We start from the raw sequence: 26762 nt of genomic DNA on the forward strand, positions 1-26762 counted from the left end.
GCACAGATGAGGCTGACAATGTTGAACCTTCCTTATCAGGAGAAACAACCCCTTTACCAGACTTTTACATTAAACCTTTCAGTGACTTGTCTGGGGCAGGATCTACCCTCCCACACACACCCTGATTGTCTCTAAGACCGTAACTAGAGTTAGATCCCAGCATCAGCGTATGGAGAAGGACAAGGCCTTCAGCACTAACAGTGCTGGCTGGCTGTGTCTGTCCCCAGCCACACCAACCCTCCCCCTCAACCCTCAGGTCATTGATGGTCATCAGCTAAGATTCTCCCTCCTCCTGGGGAGTCTATCTTTGGGACCTGTGTCAGTCAGCGTCCTAGCAGCGAAAAGGTGGCCCACCAAAAGCATTAACTGAGGAGGGTTTAATGTAAGAATACCTAACAGGGGCTGGGCAGGGTTAAGGGAAACAAGGGGATGGCACACCTCCAGGGACAAGCCACAGCTTGAGGCCACTACTAACCTTGGCCTGAAGTGGCAGAGAGAAGATGGCGTGTACCCAGAACCCAGCAGGAGCTGCAGCAGTGACAGAAGAGTCACCCAACAGGGGCTGTGACCACATGTAGATGATCAACGCTCCTGCCCAAGCTGTAGCCCAGTAGGAAGAGAGTGGGGAGGTAAATACCTTGACCTCTCTCCTGCCCTCTGAACACAGACAGCCTGTCTCTGCTATTTGGAGAGAAGGGCTGGGCCTGTGAATGGGGACCCAGGAGACTCTCAGCAGATTGGGCCACAGACCAGCGGGCAGGGCAGATTGTCGTCCATCATAAGGGCGGGAAACTGCACAAGTGAGCACACGGACTCTGCAGTTCCATCGACCTGGTGTCTGGACATAGGACCTCTGTGGATTGAGTCCGCCTCTGGGATTCTGGGACAGTTTCGGGAACAGGGAGACAGGACTCTTTCAATCCAGTAGGAAAATGCAGACATTTGAGCAACTAGTTGGAAAAAATGAAATTAGAGATGACAGGCACTGATACCCCAGGCTGGCCACGCCAGGGTCCTGTTAGTCCATTGGCGTATCTGAGCATCCGCAGGGTCACATTTCTCCTGGCGACTGTCACTCGGACTTCCCGCGTCTGCTGCCGCACTGCCCCTTTGCAGATTGCACTCCCTCCCTCGCCCACTTCCCCGATACCTTTACTGTCTGCAAATACAACTGCCACAAGATGGATGGTGTATCAGACTTTACTGAGGGTTTGGAATAACAGGAAGGGGGCCTCTGCAGGGCACAGTACAACTTAAAACTGGCCGCCACACATCCTTGTCTGGAAAATCCACCGCTCGTTCCCTGGAACCGGGAGTTTCTCTCCCTGGTCAGATTTTCCCTGGCGTCCTGGATTGTGGCCAGCTTCACAGGCCTCTGCATGCTTTTCATTTCTTCTCTGCCAGCTTCTGTCTTTGGAAATTCTGTTCATTTCTTTTGTAGACAGTTTCTCTCTTTCCACAGCTCCAAACTTCACCTGAGACAGCGAAGGTGCTCTGATCACAAAGGCCCACCTCCTTCCCTCCTTCACCGGCATAGACCAGCAACAGGAGCTTGACATCTCTCTTAATACCATCAGATTCTCAGGACTCCCTCCCACATGTGCCTCTTAGGTGGACGGTGTATAATTTAAATGTTTATTCTCCATGTTTTGAGCAAGTCCCTGGGTTCCACATCTCTCTACTTTTTTCTTTTCTCTTCATGTGTCATAGGAAAAAAATAAAATCAACCCAAGTACTTAATAGGAGCCTGGATAGTTGTGTACATGCTCTTCTAGATAGTGTGGTTTATGGCCACTGAAATGATAAGTAGGAAAACTGTAGCGGAAAAATGCTTACAGTGTAATTATAGGAGAGAGGATGGTTTAAATTATGTAACTGATGGCATATATGAAAAAAATATACCTTGCATGTGGACAGAGATTAGAAAAGAACAATAAATATCACTGTTTTGTTGGAAGGTTGAATGGGAAGGGGTTGTTAAATTTTCTTTTGTAGACATATTTGCCCTCTGAACACATATTTTGCCTTTCTGAAATCATATTTCCCCTTGCCACCAAAAAAAAAAAACCCTTCAAAAAACAAACAACAAAAAAACAATGAGAGGGAGAGTCAAGATAGGGTAGGAAATATTTAGCAAATCTAGGTGTAGAAAGAAACTAATTGGGACCACGGGATCCTAGAAGCATTACCTCTCAAACTCCAGTGCACATTCAGGTCACTTGGGTCTGCTCATAGATTCTTGCTCTCCCGCCATCCCCCTGAGATTTTGATCTTTTAGGCCTGGGGTGGGGCCGTGATTTGGGATTTCTGACAAGCTCCTCAGGGTCCTTTGTCACTGTTTGAGTGACATGGCCCTCAGGAATCATGTCTTTCGCTCCCAAGAGGTCTAAAGCATCTCCAGGCGAGGTCTTCAAGACCCCTCCTGTCCCTTGGAATCTGCTCCTAGCTGGTTGGGAGCTGCTTCAGACAGGCTTTTCCCAGAAGCACTTGGTATGTCTGAGGTAGGCTGCAGAGTGAAGGCGGCTGTGGGCCGAGACGACGCACAAGGCCCCTGTGCTCCATCCTCCCCTTACACGGAGCCTCCAGTGTGTCCTGGGCCACTGCCTTCGCCAGCTGTCCCTTTGTGCATCCCACGTAGTGGAGGGGGACAGCTGAATGTGCCCTGGAATGCTGGCTGAACAGCTGTGGCTTTGTTCACTCTCAGGGGTCACCTAGTTGTGACAGTGCTTTGGAAACCAGTTTCCCAATCACCTGGATTGGATTGTGGACCCACAGCTGGGATACAAGTGACGGGAAGGGAGCCATGAACTTCTTCACAGCTACAGGTCTCTTCTGGTGGATGGTGGCCTTGCCTTGGACGGATAGACTGAATGCTTTCAGAGGAAGGTGGTCTTGTTTAACTTCATAGCAGGTGTGTGAAAACTGATGACAATGACAATGACATAAATTAATAGACACCATATCCCTTGAGGTCAGGTGCTGGAAGAGGTTGCTGTGAGCATTACTCTGACCAGCGGTCCTGGCTCAGAGGTTTGGCCTATTGGAAGTGGCCCTGGGAAGTGAAAAACCAGGTTTCTAGCCTCTGTGGGGGCAGGGGGCACACAGAACCTTGGTTCTTCCCAGCTCAGAACCCTGGCTTCTCCGGGGGTGGTGGAATCAAGAAAGGACACCAAGGTTGCCCATGTTCTATCATTTTATCCTCACAACAACCTTGTGAGGTAGATATTATTCCCCATTTTTGCAGATGAGGAAATTAGAGCTGAGAGAGGCTGAGTTATTTGGAGTCAGATAGCAAGGAAGTAGAGGAATTGAGGAATCGGGACTTGGGACCAAGTGTCTGGGCTCTGCTCCACTGTTCTTGCTGCAAGGTCATAGATGTAGGTGACGGGATGACAGGCAGGGGGAATGGTGGGAAGAAGAGGGAGGAGGAAGGCCCCAGGAGACTCATTATTAACAACTTCGTCCTGTTTCCCCCATAGCTCACTTCATTCAAAGCACCTCCTCCTGTCCTTTCATTCCCATGAGGTCTACACACAATTTTAAAAAGCCAGGCTTTTACTCCTTGTTAGAAACTGAGGGGACTGAGGCACCGAGAGGTGAGTGACTTGCTTGTGGTCACACAGCCTTGGAGTGGCTTGGAAGGACTTGAACCCAGGTCTCCCTGTCTGTCTGTTATTCACATCGTAGACAGTGTGCTCTCAAGACGTTACAGGGTGAAATAATTTTGTGGGAGGAAAAAATTAGCAAAAGAATTAAACGTAAGACCAAAAGAAGATGATTATTAAACTACCACCTAGCCAGCTGATGGAATTCTCTGCAGCCCCTAACAGTGACGGGTATGAAGTATGTCTGACGAAATGGGAATGTTTTCATGCTGTAATGTGAATGATATATCATTGCATGCGGTATGACTCTATTTAAAAATGTGTGTAAAAAAGGCTGGGAGAATATTTCAAAATGGCAGCTTCCAGGGAGGCAGAATTATAAGTGTTATTTCCTCCCTTTCCTTCTATTTTTCTGTATTTCCCCAAATTTCTAAAATGTATTTTCATCTATAACAGGAAAAAAATATGCCCTTCTCTATTTTAGCTTAAAAAAATACGGCTGCGAAGCAGCCCCTGTGCCTTTTGTGAGTTTGTGGATGAGGTACCACCATCTCCTTTCACAACGGCCTGCTGGAGGCGGCTTGGGTTTGGGGGGATGTCTGACTGGGAGCCCCTGGTGCCAGGACACGTGCTCGTTTGCATCTTAAGGGCAGAAGTTCTCCTCAAAACAAGACCACTGTGGTATGATGGTGGATGTCTGTGCTGGAGCCAGGGAAGGTGACCACCCCATAGTCACAATAATTCCCAGACCAGCCCACAGGAGGGAACCCCTCCCCCAGCACCAGAGTGGGGGTGCTTGTGTGAGAGCAGGCAAAAGGCTAAGGGGAATCTTCTCCACCCCCGGGTGCCTGAGTCCCTTCCTGGTGTCTGTGGGCTGGTAGGCTGGTGGCCAAGGGAGACAGAGGCGCATCCCGGGCCGCGGCGAGCCTCAGTCGTCCAGGTGCTGCTCCTCCCAGGTGGACGTGGGGATGGCGCTGTAAGGGTCCATGATGACCTTGGCACAGCGGATGATCATGACGACGAGGAAGAGGCAGAGGAAGACAAAGCAGGCCAAGGTCAGGCCTTTGTCCACATCCACGTAGACGGGCTCGGGTGTGGGCTCCTCCATCGCAGGCTGGCGGCTGCAGGCTGCTCCTCCGGCTCCCGGTGGACTGGTACCATCTTCCAGCCCTGCAGAGAGCCAGGCAGTAGTCAGGGAGGGTCGTGCCCACCGGCCTGAAGCAGGGGAAGGGCACAGACTCACTCTGTGTCTCCTCTGCCCCTGGAGGGACAGCTTGCTGCTCCCCTTCTCCCGAGCCATCACCACCACCCCCAGTCCCGAATTCACGGAGCAACCAGCTACACACTGCGCCTCACATCCAGTTCATTGTTCGATCCTCAAAACCAGCGGTTCTCAACCTGTGGGTCGCAACCCTAGCGGGGTCGCCTAAAGCCATCGGAAAATACATAATGCATATCAGGTATTTACAGTCCGAATCATAACTGTAGCAATATTACAGTTATGAAGTAGCCACCAAAATTATTTTTTGGTTTGGGGTCACCGCCACATGAGGAACTGTATTGCGGGGTCACGGCATTAGAAAGGTTGAGAGGCCCTGGCCAGTTGGCTCAGTGGTAGAGCGTCAGCCTGGCGTGCGGAAGTCCCAGGTTTGATTCCCAGCCAGGGCACACAGGAGAAGAGCTCATCTGCTTCTCCACCCCTCCCCCTCTCCTTCCTCTCTGTCTCTCCCTTCCCCTCCCGCAGCTGAGGCTCCGTTGGAGCAAAGATGGCCCGGGCACTGAGGATAGCTCCATGGCCTCTGCCCCAGGCGCTGGAGTGGCTCTGGTCGCAACAGAGCAACGTCCCAGATGGGCAGAGCATCGCCCCCTGGTGGGCAGAGCATCGCCCCCTGGTGGGCGTGCCGGGTAGATCCCGGTCGAGCGCATGCGGGAGTCTGTCTGACTGCCTCTCCATTTCCAGCTTCAGAAAAATACAAAAAAAAACAAAACAAAAAACAAACAAACAAACAAAAAAACCCAGAAAGGTTGAGAACCACTGCTCAAGACAGTCCTGGAGGCAAGTCAGTCAGGTATCAAGGTGAACATTTTATAAATGGGAAAACTGAGACCCAGAAAGGGGAAATGACTTCCCCAAGGTCCAACATCCCAAGCCCCAAACTTCTGCAGGCCTCTCCCTCCTCTGGTGGAAGCTGGAAGCAGTGCAGACCCATCTCCCCACCCCCTCCGCAGCTTCACGGGACACCTGCGTGGGCCCCTGGCTGGGAGGAACTAGCATACCTGTAACCACAGGGGACCGTGCTGTCCCCTTGCTCAGACCTTGTCTCCCTCCCCACCAGTCCCCAGAAGTCACTGACCTGCTGGTCGGAGTGGTCACCTCTTCATAAGGGCCATGGGGTGGGCTGGCACCCTGGGCGAGGCTGCTGTAGGAGAGAGGGGGAGGGGCCGGACATCACAGCCGGGAGCCCGTGAGCGCAGTGACCTTCCACTCAGAGAAGCAGGTGCAGGGGCCGGCGTGGCTGGAACAGAGCGGGACAGAGGCTGGTTACTTCCCAAGACGTTGGCCTGAGACATGACTGGGGGGCCTGGCAGGGAAGGCTGGTGGGGCAGCCACCGTACTTTATCCTAATGCTGCTTTTTGTTTTCTTCTCTCTTTCAAAAATGATAACGTTAAGAAAAATTATAGTAAAACATGAGTCACAATATTTACCATCCTAACCATGGCTCAGTGTGCAGGTCAGTGAAATTAAGTACATCCATGATAGTGTGTGACCATCATCACTATCAACCCCTAGAACTCTCTTCATCTTGCAAAACTAAAACTCTCTAGTTGCCAGGTGGGAGGGGGTTTGGGGACAGGGTGAAAGAGGTGAAGGGGGTTGAGAAGCACAAATTGGTAGTTACAGAATAGTCGTGGGGAACCTGGCCTGTGGAGGCGCAGTTGATAAAGCGTTGGCCTGGAATGACAAAGTTGCTGGGGTTTTTTTTAAGATTTTTATTTATTCATTATAGAGAGGATAGAGAGAGAAGGGGGGAGGAGCAGGAAGCATCAACTCCCATATGTGCCTTGACCAGGCAAGCCCAGGGTTTTGAACCGGCAACCTCAGTGCTTCCAGGTTAACGCTTTATCCACTGCGCCACCACAGGTCAGGCCAAAGTTGCTGCTTTGAAACCCAGGCTTGCCTGCTCAAGGCACATGTGAGAAGCAACTACTATGAGTTGATGCTTCCCGCTACTCCCTCTAGTCCCCCCCCTTCTTCTCTCTAAAACCAATAAATAAAATCTTTTAAAAAGTCACGGGGATGTAGAGGACAGCATAGGGAATATAGTCGATAATATTGCAATAACTATGTATGGTGCCAGGTGGACACTTGAAATATCAGGGGGACCACTTTATCAAGTATATGCCTGTCTAACCTCTGGGCTGTACACCTGAAACTAACACGGAATAATATTGAATGTAAATTGTAATTGAAAAAGAAAATTTAAGAAAGAAAATAAAACTATAAATATTAAAAAACAAACAAACCCTAAAACCATTAAACAATAAGTCCCCGTTCCCACTCCCCTAGCTCCGAGATGCTACCATTCTACTTTCTATCATTATGAACCAGACCATACTATGAACTAGATCTCATAGGAATAGAATTATATAGTATTTATCTTTTTTGTGACTCTTATTTTAGTTAGTATAAGGTCATCAAGTTTCATTAATATTGTAGCATGTTCATAACTTTCTTTTTAAGACTGAATAATAGGCCCTGGTCGGTTGGCTCAGTGGTAGAGCGTCAGCCTGGCGTGCACGAGTCCCGGGTTCAATTCCCGGCCAGGGCACACAGGAGAAGCGCCCATCTGCTTCTCCACCCCTCCCCCTCTCCTTCCTCTCTGTCTCTCTCTTCCCCTCCCGCAGCCAAGGCTCCATTGGAGCAAAGTAGGCCCGGGCGCTGAGGATGGCTCTGTGGCCTCTGCCTCAGGCGCTAGAATGGCTCTGGTTGCAGCAGAGCGACGCCCGGATGGGCAGAGCATCGCCCCCTGGTGGGCGTGCCTGGTGGATCCCTGTCGGGCGCATGCGGGAGTCTGTCTGACTGCCTCCCCGTTTCTGGCTTCGGAAAAATACAAAAAACAAAACAAAACACACACAAAAAAAGACTAAATAATATTCTAGTGTATGTATAAAACACATGTTGTGTATCCATTCATCATTATTTTCACTTGGGTTGCTTCCATCTTCTGGTGATTGTGAATAATGTTGCTATGACTATAGATACATAAATATCTCTTTGAGACCCTGTTTCAACTCATTTGGTTATATACCTAGAAGTGGACTTGCTGGATCATACGGTAATGCTATTTTTAATTTTTTGAGGATTAAAGTTAACATTTTTGTTTCAGGTTAGACAGGAAAAGTTAAGAACCATATGATTTTCTCATATGTGAGATATAAAGCTGAAAGCAACAAATGAACAAATAAGAAAAACAAACAAAATCTCATAGATGCTGACAACAGTATGGTGCTTACCAGACGGAAGGGAGGTGGGGGTGACAAAGGGGGTCAAATATATGGTGACGAAAGAAGATTTGACTTTGGGCACTGGGCACACAATGCAATACAGGGTGGGGCTATATATAGTAAGTTTACAGTTGTTTGTATGGAAAGTAATACAATAATTAATAATAATAGAAGAATAAACTCTGTGTTTTATGTATTCACACCTGTAAACATAATTTTGCATCACCCTGTATATGGATGATGTATCGTGACAGTGTACACTTGAAACATATATAATCCTATTAACCACTGTCATCCCAATTAATTTAATTAAACAAGTATTTGTAGGACCTGGATGGGTAGCTCAGCTGCTTAGAGCATCATCCCAATATGCCGAGGTTGCGGGTTTGATCCCCAGTCAGGGCGCATACAAGAGTCAACCAATGATGGCATGAATAAGCGGAACAACAAAATCAATGTTTCTCTTTCTCTGTCTCTCCCTTCCTCTGTCTCTAAAAAAAAAAAAAAGAAATAGTCAATAAATAACAACAAAAATATTTGTATACAGTTCAAAATTTTAAAAATACAAAAGTTTGGCCCTGGCCAGTTGATTCAGCAGATAAAGTGTTGGCCCAGCATGTAGACATCCTGGGTTCGATCCCTGGTCAGGGCACACGTGAAAAGAGACCATCTGCTTCCCTCCCCTTCTCGTTCCCTCTTCTCTCCTTCTTCCCCTCTTGCAGCCAATGGCTCGATTGGTCTAAGCATTGACCTCAGGCACTGAGGATAGCTTGGTTGATTTAACCATTGGCCCCAGATGGGGCTTGCCAGGTGGATCCCAATGGGGGCACATGTGGAAGTCTGTCTCTCTATCTCCTCTCTTCTCACTTAAAAAAAATACAAAAAGAAAACAGTGAAAAGCAGTTTTCTAACTGGATCCACAGTAATCCAGCTCATCTCTAGAGAGATAGCTACTGTGGTGAGGTTCTCATACATTTTTCAGATGTGTCTCATCTATTCAAATTTTCCTTTTAGCTCTACTTCTCACCTGTAGAATTTCCATATGACTCTTAAAAAAAAAATCTCTAGCTTTCCAGTGACATTTTCCACCTTGTTACCTATTTTCTTAAACATCACAAATTTTTAAAGACCACATTTGAGAACTCCAACGTCTGTGTCATCTGTGGATCTGCTTCTGTTGTTCATTTTTGCTTTTGGTTCAACCTCTTAATATATCTGATAAAAGTTTCACTGGGATACTTAGCAGTTGTAGTGGCTCTAGAGCAGGGGTCTCAAACTCAACTCAGCATGTGGGCCGCAGAGCAAGATCACAGCCGTTCGGCGGGCCGCACTAGGTCTACAAAAGGCAACTGTTACATAACGCTTTTCTCACTGCAGTTGAAAACAAAAAAAAAAATCAGTACAACAAGCACAATCGTACATGCAGTTTACTCAGTGTCACAAAACGACCAGAAACTGTAGTTCGCATCACAACTGCTGTTAACTAAGCTAATATCTAGCTAGGATGCTAGAGAAATGAAAAATACAAGTAGGCCCCTAGGCTTACTTAATTTTATCCAAAATATTTTGAACTTCGTGGATTAGTCTGCGGGCCGCACAAAATTGTTCGGCGGGCCACAAGTTTGAGACCCCTGCTCTAGACGGAGTTATCCTTGGTGGAGAGGGTTCACCACCTGCTCTAAGAAGAAGTTAGAATTCAGGCAGGTCACCTTAATCCAAGATGGAGCTAAGCTCCCTCAACCGGCGTCCACTTGTTAACAAGGTTAGGACTGCGTAGGGTCTGACAGCAGTTCTGTGGTGGTGCCCACCAAGGTTCCGAGGTGAGAACCCGGATGTCTCCTGCTGCTGTTCCTTCTTGGTTTTCCTTGAGTTCTAGTTTTGCCCCTCAGTGCTTTGAGACAGATGAAAACTGAGTGGGATAAGCTGTTCAGAATTATTCAGCAACTGATGTTTGATTCTACACTATAGCAGTCGTCCTCAACCTTTTTTGGGCCACGGATCGGTTTCATGTCAGAAAATATTTTCACAGACCGGCCTTTAGGGTGGGACGAATAAATGTATCACGTGACCGAGATAAGCGTCAAGAGTGAGTCTTAGACGGATGTAACAGAGGGAATCTGGTCATTTTTAAAAAATAAAACATTGGCCCTGGCCGGTTGGCTCAGTGGTAGAGCGTTGGCCTGGCGTGCAGGAGTCCTGGGTTCGATTCCCGGCCAGGGCACACAGGAGAAGCACCTATCTGCTTCTCCACCCCTCCCCCTCTCCTTCCTCTCTGTCTCTCTCTTCCCCTCCCGCAGCCAAGGCTCCATTGGAGCAAAGTTGGCCTGGGCACTGAGGATGGCTCTATGGCCTCTGCCTCAGACGCTAGAATGGCTCTGGTTGCAACAGAGCGATGCCCCAGTTGGGCAGAGCATCTCCCCCTAGTGAGCATGCCAGGTGGATCCCTGTCAGGCACATGCGGGAGTCTGTCTGACTGCCTCCCGGGTTCCAGCTTCAGAAAAATACAAAAAATAAAATAAAAATAAAACATTGTTCAGACTTAAATATAAAGAAAACGGAAATAATGTAAGTTATTTATTCTTTCTCTGCAGACCGGTACCAAATGGCCCATGGACCGGTACCGGTCCGCGGCCTGGGGGTTGGGAACCACTGCACTATAGGATGCAAGAGCATGACATGAAAGACATTTGTCCTTTGCCTTTAAAGATGACGCAGAAGCCCCGGCCTGGAGATGAGCACACATATGTTTGGTCATACTTCTGCTTTTCCTTTGCTCTGGGATGTTATGAGATGCTCATTGTCACACTGTTGTACAGTGCAAGACGGGAACAACCTGAACATGTCAGTAGCAGACGGGTTAAACCTCTGTCAGGGGATTTTTTGAGACACTTAGGAAGAAACACACACACATACACACACACACACACACACACATCTAGGAAACTTTGTGAAGTGAAAAAGTAAGTGGAGGAACAATACTCTAAATATGAGATGATTTATGTAAAATAAATTTCAATATTGTACATACGCACACGTTGGGTTGGGAGGGTAGTACCCCACTCAGTGCCAGGTCATGACTTCCTGCTGCTCTAATTATTTGAGAAATTAAAGATGTAGAATATTATAAACATTATGATAACAAGTGCCTGGGTCTCCACTGTACAGAATTTGCAACTATTTCCTCGTCATAGCTGCCTCTCCTCTGCTTTCTTCAGAAGTGCCCGTCTAGCGCAACTCCCGCCCTGCAGAGCCTCTCCTCTTGTCCCGTCCAGCAATCCGACCCTTGAGCGTGGTCTGCATTTCTCACTCTGGACATCCACACACTTCTTGGGTTCCTTGGTCCCTGCTTTAAAAACACTGACCTGGTCCCCCTCCCTCCACTTCATAGATGAAGAGACTAGAATGTGGGGGGAAGAAGGGGTGTTTTTCAGAGTCTCAGAGCAATGGCACAGCTGAATTTGGAGCAAATCCACATTTCTGACCCCTGCTAGGCCTGTGCCTTGGGCTCTGTGATAATGACTCATCAGGGTCATTAGGGGCTCTCCAGGAAGGATGAACAGGTTGGAGTTTCAAGCTCCTGAGTTTCACAGCAGGACTCAGTCTGGCCTCTCAATCCCCAACTCAAATCCCAGGTCCAGGGCATGCCTCATGTCAACAGAATACTCCACACAGATTGCAGAGGTCAGACCCAGAAAGATTGCCACTTTGGCGACTTTCCCCTGTTATCATGGGGCCAGGGTCAGGTTCTATAACCTGGTGACAAGCCCCAGAGGAAGATCGAGTGTTTTCCAGATCCTTCAGGCTAGGGTGAATGCCAAGAATGGGAATTCAGAGAATAGTGTCACCTTCCTGCTCCCCAGGTAGAGTGTGCTCACTGACCGTAATTACCCAGCAGGTGCAAGTCCTGTCCAACTCTGAACATGGGGATGTGGCCCTGGCCAGTGGGCTCAGTGGTAGAGCTTTGGCCCAGTGTGTGAATGTCCCGGGTTCAATCCCTAGTCAGGGCACACAGGAGAAGTACCCATCTGCTTCTCTATCCCTCCCACTCTCACTTCTCTCTCTCTCTCTCTCTCTCTCTCTCTGTCTCTCTCTCTGTCTCTCTTCCCTAACTGCCATGACTCAATTGGAGCAAGTTGGCGCCAGGTGCTAAGGATGGCTCTATGGCCTCTACCTCAGGCACTAGGAAGAGCTCAGTTGCTGAGCAACAGAGCAATGCTACAGGTGGGCAGAGCATCGCCCCCTAATGGGCTTGCCAGGTGGATCCCAGTCAGAGTGTATATAGGAGTCCGTCTCTGCCTCCCCTCCTCTCACTGAATAAAAGAAGAAAGAAAGAAATAGAAAGTGAGGACGTGACACCCAGGAAGAAACACAGCACTGAACGCAGCTGCCTGCCGTTCCCTAGGAACTGAGGGGCCAGTCCTCCCAGCGGCCAGCCCCGCGCTCCCCAACACAATGGCATCATTCTTCAGCACTGAGGCTGCACAAGCCACATGTTCCACCTGCTGGCTTCTTGAGGCGCTGGATGTGAACTTGCCTCACAATCAGGGATGCTGATCTGGGTGAGTGAATGAGCCCCAAGGAAGTGGCTGTGGGCTGACCTGGCACTCTTGTCAAAGCATGCACTTTTAGGGTGGGGGTATACCTGATCCAAATGGAAAAGGCCATGAGTTAGAACAGTTAGTCGTGGCCCTGGCCGGTTGGCTCAGCGGTAGAGCATCGGCCTGGCGTGCAGGGGACCCGGGTTCGATTCCCGGCCAGGGCACATAGGAGAAGCGCCCATTTGCTTCTCCACCCCCACCCCCTCCTTCCTCTCTGTCTCTCTCTTCCCCTCCCGCAGCCAAGGCTCCATTGGAGCAAAGATGGCCCGGGCGCTGGGGATGGCTCCTTGGCCTCTGCCCCAGGCGCTAGAGTGGCTCTGGTCGCAGCAGAGCGACGCCCTGGAGGGGCAGAGCATCGCCCCCTGGTGGGCAGAGCGTCGCCCCTGGTGGGCATGCCGGGTGGATCCTGGTCGGGCGCATGCGGGAGTCTGTCTGACTGTCTCTCCCCGTTTCCAGCTTCAGAAAAATACCAAAAAAAAAAAAAGAACAGTTAGTTTTAGTCACACAGGCAGGTCGTGAGCCCTGGACTTGTAAAGAGATATCATCTGTGACCATGTGCTCTGCAGCTTCCATCTGCCAACACTCCGAGTCCTTTCCGCCACCTCCTCTTCACTCAGGAAGGAGGCTGTGCCAAGTGCCCATGTCCCTTGACCTGCCTCCCAGAACAGATGTCGGTCAGTCAGCACAGCCTGCAAGGCCTGGATTCGGGAGCCTCTAGGGCCTCCTAGCTGGCCTGGTTGTTGGGGCTGTTGTAAACTTGGTAACTGCAAAGTTAGATTTCTCCAAGGTGTGGTGGAAGTTATGCTGCTCCATCCAACCCAGGGAATGCCCTTTGCCCTCCGTCACCTGGAGCTGTTCTCTGAACCAGGCCCAGGAGCCCTACAAGGGGAGGCATGGGCGGCCGATCGCGGTGTGAGTATGAGGGGTGAGGGTGGGTGGGGCGCTGTCATGGCAGAGCCTCCACAGGTTGTGTCCAACAGCTGCAGCAGATGCGCTGGACAAGAGGCCGGAGCTAGTCTCTAGGGAGACATATGAGGAGAATCTAGATTCTTTACTGTCATCATCTTCCTTTCCTGCAAAGTGCCAGGTGCAAACACATCTCTGTCCTTGACCCGCAAGGGTAAATAATGCCACTGAGAACCAGACAGGCGAGGTAGAGCCTGTGGACTTGGATGTCTCAGCCTGGGTTCAGCCCACTCGTCTCCAGTGCGTCCTCCTGATCACGGGGCTGTGACACTGTCTCCCTGGCTGGCGGCTCGGACACAGTGGTCAATACGGAAGAGCATTCTTCCTGCATGAGTGGGAAGGGCTGGCTGGACGGCCCCGGGCGCAGAGCAGTGGGTGTGGGAGGAGACACACTCCGGGCCACCTGGAGCACGAGGAGTCCAGCTGCTGGAGTTGATCACAGGGCGGCCCTGCCACCCTGCGTCCTCCGTCTTCCGCTCAGAGCCCGTCACTCAGCCCACCCTGCGTCCTGCGTCTTCCGCTCAGAGCCCGTCACTCAGCCCACCCTGCGTCCTCACCCTGCATCCTCCATCTTCTGCTCAGAGCCCGTCACTCGGCTCACCCTGCCGTCTTCCGTCTTCTGCTCAGAGTTCGTCACTCAGCCCACCCTGCATCCTCCGTCTTCTGCTCAGAGCTCGTCACTCAGCCCACCCTGCGTCCTCCGTCTTCTGCTCGGAGCCCGTCACTCAGCCCACCCTGCATCCTCCATCTTCTGCTCGGAGCCCGTCACTCAGCCCACCCTGCATCCTCCATCTTCTGCTCAGAGTTCGTCACTGGGCCCACCCTGAGCCCTCCGTCTTCTGCTCGGAGCCCGTCACTCGGCCCACCCTGCGTCCTCCGTCTTCTGCTCAGAGTTCGTCACTCGGCCCACCCTGCGTCCTCCGTCTTCTGCTCAGAGCCCGTCACTCGGCCCACCCTGCGTCCTGCGTCTTCTGCTCAGAGCCCGTCACTCAGCCCACCCTGCATCCTCCATCTTCTGCTCAGAGTTCGTCACTCGGCCCACCCTGCGTCCTCCGTCTTCTGCTCGGAGCCCGTCACTCAGCCCACCCTGCATCCTCCGTCTTCTGCTCAGAGTTCGTCACTCGGCCCACCCTGCGTCCTCCGTCTTCTGCTCAGAGCCCGTCACTCGGCCCACCCTGCGTCCTGCGTCTTCTGCTCAGAGCCCGTCACTCAGCCCACCCTGCATCCTCCATCTTCTGCTCAGAGTTCGTCACTGGGCCCACCCTGAGCCCTCCGTCTTCTGCTCGGAGCCCGTCACTCAGCCCACCCTGCGTCCTCCGTCTTCTGCTCAGAGCCCGTCACTCGGCCCACCCTGCGTCCTCCGTCTTCTGCTCAGAGTTCGTCACTCGGCCCACCCTGCGTCCTCCGTCTTCTGCTCAGAGCCCGTCACTCGGCCCACCCTGCGCCCTCCGTCTTCTGCTCAGAGCCCGTCACTCGGCCCACCCTGCGCCCTCCGTCTTCTGCTCGGAGCCCGTCACTCGGCCCACCCTGCGTCCTCCGTCTTCTGCTCGGAGCCCGTCACTCGGCCCACCCTGCGTCCTCCGTCTTCTGCTCGGAGCCCGTCACTCGGCCCACCCTGCGTCCTGCGTCTTCTGCTCGGAGCCCGTCACTCGGCCCACCCTGCGTCCTCCGTCTTCTGCTCAGAGTTCGTCACTCGACCCACCCTGCGTCCTGCGTCTTCTGCTCAGAGTTCGTCACTGGGCCCACCCTGAGCCCTCCGTCTTCTGCTCAGAGCCCGTCACTCGGCCCACCCTGCGTCCTGCGTCTTCTGCTCAGAGTTCGTCACTGGGCCCACCCTGAGCCCTCCGTCTTCTGCTCAGAGCCCGTCACTCGGCCCACCCTGCGTCCTGCGTCTTCTGCTCGGAGCCCGTCACTCGGCCCACCCTGCGTCCTCCGTCTTCTGCTCGGAGCCCGTCACTCGGCCCACCCTGCGTCCTCCGTCTTCTGCTCAGAGTTCGTCACTCAGCCCACCCTGCGTCCTCTGTCTTCTGCTCAGAGTTCGTCACTCAGCCCACCCTGCCGTCCTCCGTCTTCTGCTCAGAGCCCGTCACTCGGCCCACCCTGCGTCCTCCGTCTTCTGCTCAGAGCCCGTCACTCGGCCCACCCTGCCGTCCTCCGTCTTCTGCTCAGAGCCTGTCACTCGGCCCACCCTGCCGTCCTCCGTCTTCTGCTCAGAGCCCGTCACTCGGCCCACCCTGCGTCCTCCGTCTTCTGCTCAGAGCCCGTCACTCAGCACCTGGCTGAACCTTGGTCACCAAGGATGTGGGAATGGGAAGATCAATTCAGCGGGATATTATTAATTACCCTTCTCTGTTTAGAGTCCTTGAAAGTGTCTGCTCGTTTCGTCAGCCTTCCCACTCCTACTCCGCTAATGCTTTCTCTCCTCTGTGCCCAGCAAGCGGGACTCAAACGAACAGATGAGGCCTGAGAATTTATGTGCACCGCCCCACGCTCAGGACAGCGGGGGACGCTGGCGCAGGAAGCGTCCACATCAACAGAAGCCACAACCATCCTTTTCATCTTGATAAACAGACCCGCGGGGGGGGGGGCAGCCTGGCCAGGAGGCCACGGGGGCTGGGCCTGTAGCCGCCTGCTCCTCGGGCTGGCAGAGGCGACCCTGTCCTCCCAGGAGGACGAGCACCGTGCTCAGAGGTCTCTGTTTCAGAAGTGAAGCATCAGGCAAACAAACACAGCTGCAGGGGGGGCTGGCCGGCACTGCCCTGGTGGCTGCGCACAGTTCTGGCCGTCAGAACGAGTGAGTCAGGCTCGGACACTGCCCTGCAGTCCGAGCAGAGGTGACACAGTGACTAGGAATCATGTCTCTAATAGGTTTCCTGGTGGTGCTGATGCCACTGGTCCGGGATCTCTCCGGCAGACAAGAGCAAGGTCAGCCCTCCTGCTGTCAGGCGCTACCCCTCTGATACAGACGTCCTCTGCTCCCCGCAGCCTCCACGGAGAGGGACAGCGTAGGGGCGAGGGAGGGACTGGAGCCAGTCCTTGGGTTTTGAATCTCAGCCCAATCCTGTGTACTATAGCAAGGCAACCTGGGCAAATGATATAACCTCTATGGGCCTCAGTTTCCTCCTAGGTAAAAGAGGGGTGATGATTACGGCACCAAGACCATAGAGTCAGGGTGAGGATTAGAGGAGAGATGTCAGTCAAGTGCCGAGAACCATCCCACACAGAGAATACGGTCCAAACACCAGGGCTACCTACCGTTCCACCTCTACAGGCGAGGACTCACGGCTGGGCAGCTCGGGGGGACTCAGGCCTTGGACACCGAGGCCCTCCGAGGCTCTGATCCCAACCAGCCCACCGGACTCGTGTGTTTACCCCCAGACTGAAGAGGTGATTCTGGTTATTTATTCATAAACAAACAACAGTGTGTGTTGCTTACAAATCTGGGTTAACTGGGCTCGGCTGGGTGGTTGTCACTCACTCGGAGTTCTGATGTGCAGTTACAGTCAGCTGGTGGTTGAGGTTGAGTCCTCTGGAAGGTTCCCTCACTCGCACGTCTGGTGGCCAAGCTGGGAAGATTCACGCAGCTGGGCTCCTCAGGCATCCTTCTCAACAAGCGGTCTCTCCACATGGTGGCCTCAGGCAGCCACCACCCCCTGACGTGTCGGCCCGAAGGTCACAGAGAGAGGGTTCCCAAGAGAGACCAGCAGTAGCCACGTAGCCTTTCCTAACCGAGACTTGGAAGTCACAGAAGGTTACTTCTGTCTCATTTAAATATCGAGGCAACCACAAAGAACCACCAGGTTCAAGGGGAGGGAACACGGACTCCACTGCTCATTGGGGCAAGTCTCAAAGAATTTGAGGCATATTTTAAAACCACCCTGAGGCTCTGTCGCTCCTGCCTGTATTCCTTTCTACCACCATGCTCTGCACCTGCCTACCTCTGCTGCTGAGGGTCCTCATCAGACACTCTCTGAGATGTTTCCTTGTCCCTCCCATTTATCACCCCCGAACCCCACAGCCTCATGTTCGTGATCTATTTACTGGGCTTTGTTCTCACAGATTCCAAGTATGTAAACAAGCAAATGAACAATAACACCGAAGAGGTGTGGACAGGGCAAAAAAAACCCCAGAGACATGGGCCCTGGCCGGTTGGCTCAGCGGTAGAGCGTCGGCCTGGCGTGTGGGGGACCCGGGTTCGATTCCCAGCCAGGGCACATAGGAGAAGTGCCCATTTGCTTCTTCATCCCCCCCTCCTTCCTCTCTCTCTCTCTCTTCCCCTCCCGCAGCCAAGGCTCCGTTGGAGCAAAGATGGCCCGGGCGCTGGGGATGGCTCCTTGGCCTCTGCCCCAAGCGCTAGAGTGGCTCTGGTCGCAACGGAGCGACACCCTGGAGGGGCAGAGCATCGCCCCCTGGTGGGCAAAGCATCGCCCCTGGTGGGCGTGCCGGGTGGATCCCGGTCGGGCGCATGCGGGAGTCTGTCTGACTGTCTCTCCCCGTTTCTAGCTTCAGAAAAAAATACAAAAAAAAAAAACAAAACCCTGGAGACTATGAAAATGATAGTTATGTGCCCAGGGTCATAGTACTTATTAGTTCTTTCTTTCATATTCTTCAGTATTTCCCCCAGACCTCCACAGAGGACATCTACAACTTGAACAGTCAGAAAAAATATTTTTTTTCCAGAACAAGTACATTTAAAACCAGATGGTGTTTCTTGTTCTGAACCCAAATCTTAATACCTCAGCTATTCAGCTATTATTGAAGTCTTTGCCCTTCAAAGAGGCAAACTGTCTGTCACTCCAAAGTCACCTTATAAAAAGGTGAAGAAAATACCACGAGACAGACCCAAAGTAAAAAGAATAACCTTCCTGATGTACAGATTGAAACTGGAGCAGTTTTGGACTTTTTGGTCAAAGGGTCAAGGATACAGGATGCACTTGCATCAGATGCAGGGGCACCGGTTTCTCTGCTGTTTGTCCTGCGATTTTCCCGGGGCTGTGCAATGACGGAGGCCACCTCAGCCTGGACCATGGAGCTGTGGCTACTGGCAGTGCTGACAGCGACTGTGTCGAGACTTCTGTTGAAAAATGAAATTATGGGGCGCCCTGGTGTGACACCCATGTGGGATTTAATGTGTGTCTCCAGGTCTCGAGAAGAAAGAGGACATTCGTGTTCCCGTTCAGACAGAATGAGCTGTGCACGTGGGGAGAGGTGCAGTTTAAGTCAAGCCAGTGTGCCAACCGTGTGGATTTCCTAAGCAGGGCCCGTGATTCTCAAACTTTAGACTCCAAGGTTTAGAGTGCCTGCTAATCCCTCTCAGCCTTGCTTTAAAATGTGCTTCGCCAGCTCTGAGCTGGGAGGTTCTGGTTCGGGGATGCAGGGTTGGGCCTCTGAGTCTGCATTGCATTGCACGGCGACCTCCCCTGTGACTCTTCGAGGACTTCGCTTTTTCCTTCACGTCCGGTGAGGCACGTGTTGACTGTCAGGTCCGGATTCCATATACGTTTCTCCAGGCCTCCTGTGTGATAAGCGCAGTGCTAGCTAACTGCACGTTCTCCTCTGTAAGCTCCTCCTATAATTGGAGGTCAGTGTTCTTCTCGCCATTGGACCCATGAGAAAAGTGTAGTTCAGAGCAGCGGGGTGATTTGTGGGAGGCCACACAGCCGTCAGCGGTGGAGCCAGGGCAGGAGAATCTGACAAGCGGAGTCCCTTGTGCTCCCTGGGGTGACTCTCTCCAAGGTTCCGTAATATGTGAGGTATTGTTCCTGAATCGCTGCCCCCACCATCCTTCCACCATCCCGGCCACATCCCACACGCAGGAAGTCCTTTCCTTAAATTGTCCCTGATCCCCCACCACCACTCTGAGATGCCTCTGAGAGGAATAGCTTTTGTCTGGTGGGCCGTCGCAGGGTCCCCTCTTTGAATTCACAGGTGGGGAGCCTCCCCTGAATGGGGGGTGGCGGCACTGGGAAATTGATCTCGGAGAGTGACGTGACTCTTTTTTTTTTTTTTTTTTGTATTTTTCTGAAGCTGGAAACGGGGAGAGACAGTCAGACAGACTCCCGCATGTGCCCAACCGAGATCCACCCGGCACGCCCACCAGGGACAACGCTCTGCCCACCAGGGGGCGATGCTCTGCCCCTCCGGGGCGTCGCTCTGCCGCAACCAGAGCCACTCTAGCACCTGGGGCAGAGGCCAAGGAGCCATCCCCAGCGCCCGGGCCATCTTTGCTCCAATGGAGCCTTGGCTGCGGGAGGGGAAGAGAGAGACAGAGAGGAAGGAGGGGGTGGGGGTGGAGAAGCAAATGGGCGCTTCTCCTATGTGCCCTGGCCAGGAATCGAACCCGGGTCCCCCGCAAGCCAGGCCAACGCTCTACCACTGAGCCAACTGGCCAGGGCCGCGACGTGACTCTTGACATACTGCAAATCCACCCTCTCCACACTCACCTCGGTGCCCGTGACCTTTCTAAGGCACATTCTCAGAAATCAGAGCATCTGCTGAACAAGAAGAAGGTTTGCAGAAGTAGATCTCACTGGGCGTGTAATTATTGATTAACAATAATGTTTTTTGTTCACATGGAGATGGGGCCGCCAGGGAGAGGCAGAATTTTCAAAGCTCAGTTGGGTAACAGTGTCGGGGTTTCTTCTGCAGACACTGAGAATGAACATATTAATATTGAACTGGAGCACAAGGAGGAATACATACTCTGTCACTCAACAGTTCTGCCTTATGGTTGATACTGATAAGACCCAGGTCCTAGCAGCTGAGTCAAGAATGTCCATTTGTCCATCCATTGGTTCCTCAGAAGAACACCCCTCCCAAACACCAATTATTAAGGGAGAGAAATAGACTTTTTCCAAGTAGGCTTGCTCATCATAGAAGCTGAGCAAGCCTACTATTGATGGGGGTTTAGATGGCAGGTCCATCCATACCCTCCAGGGACCCGGTACTTGTGACTGTTTCCATGCATGGGCTCTCACTACTGTGCGACCTACGGCGTGGGGGGTAGGGGCGGGGCCGTCAGCTTGCTCCTATGGCTGAACTCTTTACTCAGTGTCTTCCCATTGCCTAGAGTACCCAATTTTGTTTTCTTCTTTTTCCAAGTGAGAGGAGGGGAGATAGAGAGACAGACTCCCACATGCACCCCGACCAGGTTCCAATTAGCAACCCCCATCTAGGGCCAATGCTCTGGCCATCTGGGGCCATGATCACAGCCAAGTCGTTTTAGCTCCTGAGGTGGAGGGCTCCATGAGCCATCCTCAGCACCCGGCTGATGTGCTCAAATTCATTGAGCCCTGGTTGTGGGAGGAGAAGAGAGAGAGGGGAGGGGAGGAGGAGGGGTGAAGAAACAGATAGTTGCTTCTGTGTGCCCTAACCAGGAATCAAACCCGGAGCATCCACATGCTGGGCTAATGCTCTACCACTGAGCCAACTGGCCAAGCCCCTGCAGTACCCAATTAAATGACATTTCACGAGCCAACACCAGGCAATTGTTGAGAAGGACTCTAAGGCCTCTCTCTGGCTCTGTGAGAGAGAAGGTCGTGATTGATTAGCCATGTCTGTTCTGAGCAAGGGAGGGAGGCTCGACAGACGCGTGCCATCTATTTCCAATCTTGAGCACAGGGAGCTCCGTCTGAGCCAAAGAGAAGTCGGTGTAGCCAGAGGGAGCTGGAGGTGATGATAGAGGCCAAACAGTTCCAGGCCACCTGTTGGCTCTCGGTGCCAACTGCTGGATGACAAACGGGTGTCATCATGCCTGACACCTGTGGTCAACTCATCATAGACACCTGAGCATGAAAATTCATGTCCACGGAAAGAACATCGTATCTCCCCTTGTGTCTGCCAGGGGCCTGGTTGTGGGAGCAGTGGCCTTATCTTTCTGACCTTGCTGTTCCTCTTGGAGGAACACAAGTTTCTTTTCCGTCACACCAGCCCCAAGGACAGGAGTGAAATGCCATTTTGGAGTCCCTGGGGTTCAAGGAGTCTGGCATCCCTTCCGGGGGCACACACCACGGATGGTGTGGGAGTGCGGCCCTGGGCCATGTGGCTGGTGGGCTGCCCTGCTTTGTATGAGAATGAAGATGTGTTATGGAGTAGAATAACATATTTTAAAATAATATAAACATTAAAAGTGAATCATTAAAGAATTAAAAAATTGAAAACCTCCCATAGGCACAGAATATAAATTATATACTAAACATGAAATGTGTGCCTGGAGGCCATTTACTGAGACACCAGGTCACACAACCCCTCTTTTGTTACAGGGTCAGCAAGTGGGCAGAACAGGAGGAAAGAGGCTTGCGGCTAAGCTGTCACCACCTGATCTCTTCCATCTAGGACATTGTCCTTCTATGTGTCCCTTGAAATAAGTTTTCCGGGGGCCCCACCTGGAGGGCTGGCAGCATTATCGTCCCTGGGGCACAGCAGGCACCCTCCAGGAATTTCCAGCCGCAGGGACATGTGTTCACGGACACACAGAGGAAATCTGTCCATGGTGGACACAGGGGCAGACTATGGGGTGGGAGGTGCAAAAGGGCTTTGTGAAACACCTACTGTGTGCTAAGCTTTGTTGTATACTCAGCAGCTGTACTTTCCATAACAATCCAGCCAAAAAAGCAGTCATTCCCTGAGTTTAGAAACAGGGAACTGAGTCATATACGAAGGTATGGACTCCCAAGCAATAACAGATCACAGAGAGACCAGTTACAGAGGGACCACCGCCTAGGCCCCAGACATGAAATTTTGTCATTTAATTTCATCCTCACAGAGTGGAACCGGTGGTCAGTTTGAGTGCTGGCTAAGTCACGATGTTTTCCTCTGAGCAGCCACATATGATAGGTACAGCACCGGGGATCAAAATCCGGTGACGCCCTGGCCGGTTGGCTCAGCGATAGAGCGTCGGCCTAGCGTGCGGAGGACCCGGGTTCGATTCCTGGCCAGGGCACACAGGAGAAGCGCCCATTTGCTTCTCCACCCCTCCGCCGCGCTTTCCTCTCTGTCTCTCTCTTCCCCTCCCGCAGCCAAGGCTCCATTGGAGCAAAGATGGCCCGGGCGCTGGGCATGGCTCTGTGGCCTCTGCCTCAGGCGCTGGAGTGGCTCTGGTCGCAACATGGTGACCCCCAGGATGGGCAGAGCATCGCCCCCTGGTGGGCAGAGCGTCGCCCCTGGTGGGCGTGCCGGGTGGATCCCGGTCGGGCGCATGCGGGAGTCTGTCTGACTGTCTCTCCCTGTTTCCAGCTTCAGAAAAATGAAAAAAAAAAAAAAAAATCCGGTGAGCCTAGTTTGGAATATACCAGCTCCCTTACCCTGAACTGACCTGGGGTAACTGAAGGCACTTCTCTAATCATAAGGCTCTTCATCAGGGAAATGGGGATAAGAATTGTTACTCTGGGAATTAAACAGCTATATAAAATGCTTGGCATAGAATAAGTGCTTTACAAATGAGAGATCGGAAGCTCCACCTGACGAGCGGCAGAGCCAGGACTAACACCGACCTGCTGGCTGCAGACACCAGGGTTCTGTCTCCCCGCTAGACACAAGATAACAATTCTCCCGGGGCTGCTCTCCTGTCCTCAGGAAATGCATCCGTTCCCATTAGCCAGCTCTCTGATTTAGTAAGAAGGCTGTGATGCACTTTAGGAATATTTCCTCCCAAAACAATTCAAATATTTGGAAATGCTGTCACTTTTAATGTTTTAATATGAACTTCAGTTATCTTAAAAAAAAAAACACAAAAAACACTGCCATGGACCAGTTCCATGGCTCTTAATGCCAAGATTCAGTACATTATGGTCTTTGTCCCCATCAGGGCTTGTTAGAAGCACTGACCTCAGAGTCTTGGAACACTGTCAATTTGTAAACACTATTCTTTCTATTGTGGCCAGACAGGATAATTTAAGGCCATTTTCCTTGATACCATTTCATTTTCCATTTAAACCATTGGAAATAGCGTTGAATTTGAACGATACTATACACAAACCACCTTAGGTCTGCAGATTTGGAGTCTGTGCTGTGATAGTGTAGCCTGCTAGTGTAAATATTTGTTGGAGAAAGGTTAGCAAGGCAGTATATTCAGAATGGCTGCCTCTTTCCTTAACTCGGTAAAGAAATAAACTGGTAAGAGAAAGGGTTTTCTAAATCATAACCTATAAGCTGTCATTGAGCTTCTTCGAGCTGAGCTATTGCTTTCTTCAGGCTAGGCAAGATTCCTACTATTTGTAAAAACCCTTCTTCCACAGTAATCTTGTTTATTTTAAATTTGGATCTTAAATATCTAATGGCTAGAAATTTGCTATAATTTTCCAGATCCATTTGAGTTCAGAGACACATTAAATTTCATGCATTCATTACTTGCATGTCGTTCCGGGAGAGAAAAAAAAATACAACTGGAAAAAGCAATTGGGAAATTAATCGTTTGGAACAAGACTATATGAATGCAGAGATAACACAGAATAGATGAATAGCCTACGCACAATTTGTCTTTTGGATAAAGAAGAAGTCGTTGGCTTTAGAACAGTTTTCCAAAGGTAAGTTTCTGCTTGCACAGTTCTCCTCCTGGTGTGTCCTCAAAGCTGGTGTGTATCTTATGCTGAGCCATCTCTGAAGATGTGGCCTCGATCCAAATCCAATTTGTAAATCACATGTAAGGCCTTGGATGTTTGGCTTTTTGATGCCCTAAACTCACTTTGCAGGTTTGCAAAGACCACAGATCATGTTATCACAGTTCCTGTCAAGAAGGGGCTCAGGGAGAGAGAGGGTCCGAAGCCACACGACCTTGCGAGCATCTCGCGAGAAGGCGCACCACCTTGGTTTTTCCCTTTCAGAACTTTCCCCTGGGCAGTAGGGACTGTTATAAAAGTCAGAGCTGTAACACATTCCCCAAAATATCACTCGGAGCCATTCTCCACTTCTCTACTGATATGGGATGAAATATCTGAAAGGCGTGCTAGGCTTTTCGTCGCAGATCAGAACAAAATCCAGCTGAGACCTGACATTTAAAAGGCTGCCACCAACAGAACTTTTCCCAGAAGTTACATCAGTTGTGACCTTCATCAGCTACACTGGGAAAAACTGGTTCTGTGGTTTTGTAAGCCACAAGAAGGAACTGCATTTTAGACACTGAACTTGACGAGAAGAATTTATAACTTTGATTCACTGACAACTCACACGGCTCAAACCCCTTAGTGGCAGGCAGACAGACAGCGGTCCCCCGAATGGAGAGGTGATGGCTCGGCAGCGTGAGGGTGCCTAAACATGGCACGACACGCTTTCAGGTGTAGAGACCCGCGCCAAGAGCATAGCCGGCCACTGCAGCGCGGGCCGGCGCGGCTCCCCGGGCGCCCAGGGCTGCGGCGACCTGCCCGCCCTCCTCCGACCCAGGCGCGGCCGGGCGCAGTGCCCCAGAGGAGGGGTTACAGCCACACCTCGGCGAGCAGACCCTCTACCTGCGGCCGGGGACCTCCTGCACGCCGCACTCACAGCACCGACGATGCTGTGTGCCCCAGCCCGCAAGCGCCCGGCAGGTCCCGGGTGCCCCCGCAACCTTACCTGGGGAGGCCCGTCAAGTGCGCTCTCAGGGCCCTGGTTGGCTGCGGCACCTCCCGGCCGGGGGCGCAGGGGCGCAGGGGGCGCTGCCAGGCCCGGCAGGGCGCGCGGCGGCAGGGCTGCGGCTGAGTCAGCGCCCCGGAGGTGCGGGCGAGCCCGGACCAGCCGCCGAGAGGGGGCTCTGAGCGGAGCGCCGGCCGGCCTGGCATTTTAAAGGCGAGGCAGCTGGATGCCGTTCAAGCGGAAACGCAGGAGAAACTTCACCCCCGGCCAGACAGAGCGTGGGCCGCGCGGGGAGGGGGCCGGGAGCCCCTGGCAGGCGCACGACCCAGTCTGGGTGATTCTGATCGGCTCTTGTAAAGCGTTCCCTTCAGATAATTCATTTACGGAAAAACAGACACCTTTCCCCAAGCCACCGTCTGCATTATGCTTAATATCCAGACAGACATTTCCACTAAAGTTAGGATCAAGATTTGGAGGCCGCTTTGGAAACTCTGGGGAATGCAAATTAGACTAGAGAAGAAAAGGGTGTAAAAATACTAACGTCGTACCTTTGTGAAACCAATATATGTATTTGCCTTTTTTTTTTAATTTGAAAGTACTAGAAAAACAATTACTATTGGCAGAAGATAAACATACAAAACAGTATTCTTGTGCTGGCTGCCCATGGAGAAATGTGGATGAAAAATCCCTTCCTCACTCATACCAAAACCATAAGTAGAAATATAAATTTGTCAGGGAATATGTTTTGCTTTGTATAAAACTCGTCTCTCCTGGGGGAACTGAAGATTTGAATGTATGGACGCACAATCCTTATTCTAAGATGAGCATGTAACCATATCAACTCCTTATCTATAAATTCAGTACAATCTCCACCATATTCCAAGTAGAATTTTCTTTTTAACTTGACACAATGATTCCAGGTCTAGTGTGAAAAATCTTGTCTTTTCTTTCTTTCTTTTTTTTCTTCTTAAGATTATACTTATTAGAGCAAGGCAGAGGGGATAGGTGGGAAGCATCAATTCTTTATTGCTTCTCGTATGTGCCTTGACCAGGCAAGCCCTGGGTTTTGAACCAGTGACCTCAGCGTTCCAGGTGGAAGCTTTATCCACTGCGCCACCACAGGTCAGGCCACTAAATCTTGATAAAGAAGAGTATAAGGGAAAGTAGCCGCTCTGGATATTAAAATGAAAGAATGCATACATGGGTGAATAGGATGCAATACCGACAGAGCGCTTATACCAAAGGAAGTATGTATTAGTGTATTTCATTCCTCACAGCAACCCTGTGATGCAAATACTAATTTATATTGCTGTCACTTACAGCTAAGGAAACGGGGACCTGGTAGGATAAATATCACTCCGAGTCACACAGGGCAAGGGGGGAGATTATTCTGCCTCCCGGACCTATGCATCTGTGCTCAGACCTCTGTCACACTACACTGCCTTTGTCACAGAGCAACAGTAATTAAAACAGCATGTTACCAGCCCAGCGATGACTGCTCAGTGGAGTAAGGATGAAGAGCCCAAAATTATAAGAAACTGT

At 51.4% G+C, this 26762-nt stretch overlaps 1 protein-coding gene across 2 annotated transcripts; it reads right to left on the bottom strand.

Annotated features, from left to right (window-relative positions):
- Positions 1-1184: 1184 nt before the first annotated feature.
- On the bottom strand, positions 1185-25410 carry CTXND1 (cortexin domain containing 1). 2 transcript variants are annotated; one of them, XM_066239246.1, is made up of 4 exons: positions 25221-25410; positions 8443-8603; positions 5960-6121; positions 1185-4775 (listed from the first exon to the last, which is right to left on the bottom strand). In XM_066239246.1, the coding sequence occupies exon 4, from the start codon at positions 4711-4713 to the stop codon at positions 4534-4536; it is 180 nt and encodes a 59-aa protein (XP_066095343.1). In that variant the 5' UTR covers positions 4714-4775; positions 5960-6121; positions 8443-8603; positions 25221-25410; the 3' UTR covers positions 1185-4533. The 2 variants fall into 2 exon arrangements, with proteins under 2 accessions (XP_066095343.1, XP_066095342.1); XM_066239245.1 differs by lacking the exon at positions 8443-8603.
- Between the last annotated feature and the right edge of the window lie 1352 nt (positions 25411-26762).

This window comes from Saccopteryx bilineata, chromosome 7, assembly GCF_036850765.1.
Source record: "Saccopteryx bilineata isolate mSacBil1 chromosome 7, mSacBil1_pri_phased_curated, whole genome shotgun sequence".
NCBI classification, from domain to species: Eukaryota; Metazoa; Chordata; class Mammalia; order Chiroptera; family Emballonuridae; genus Saccopteryx; species Saccopteryx bilineata.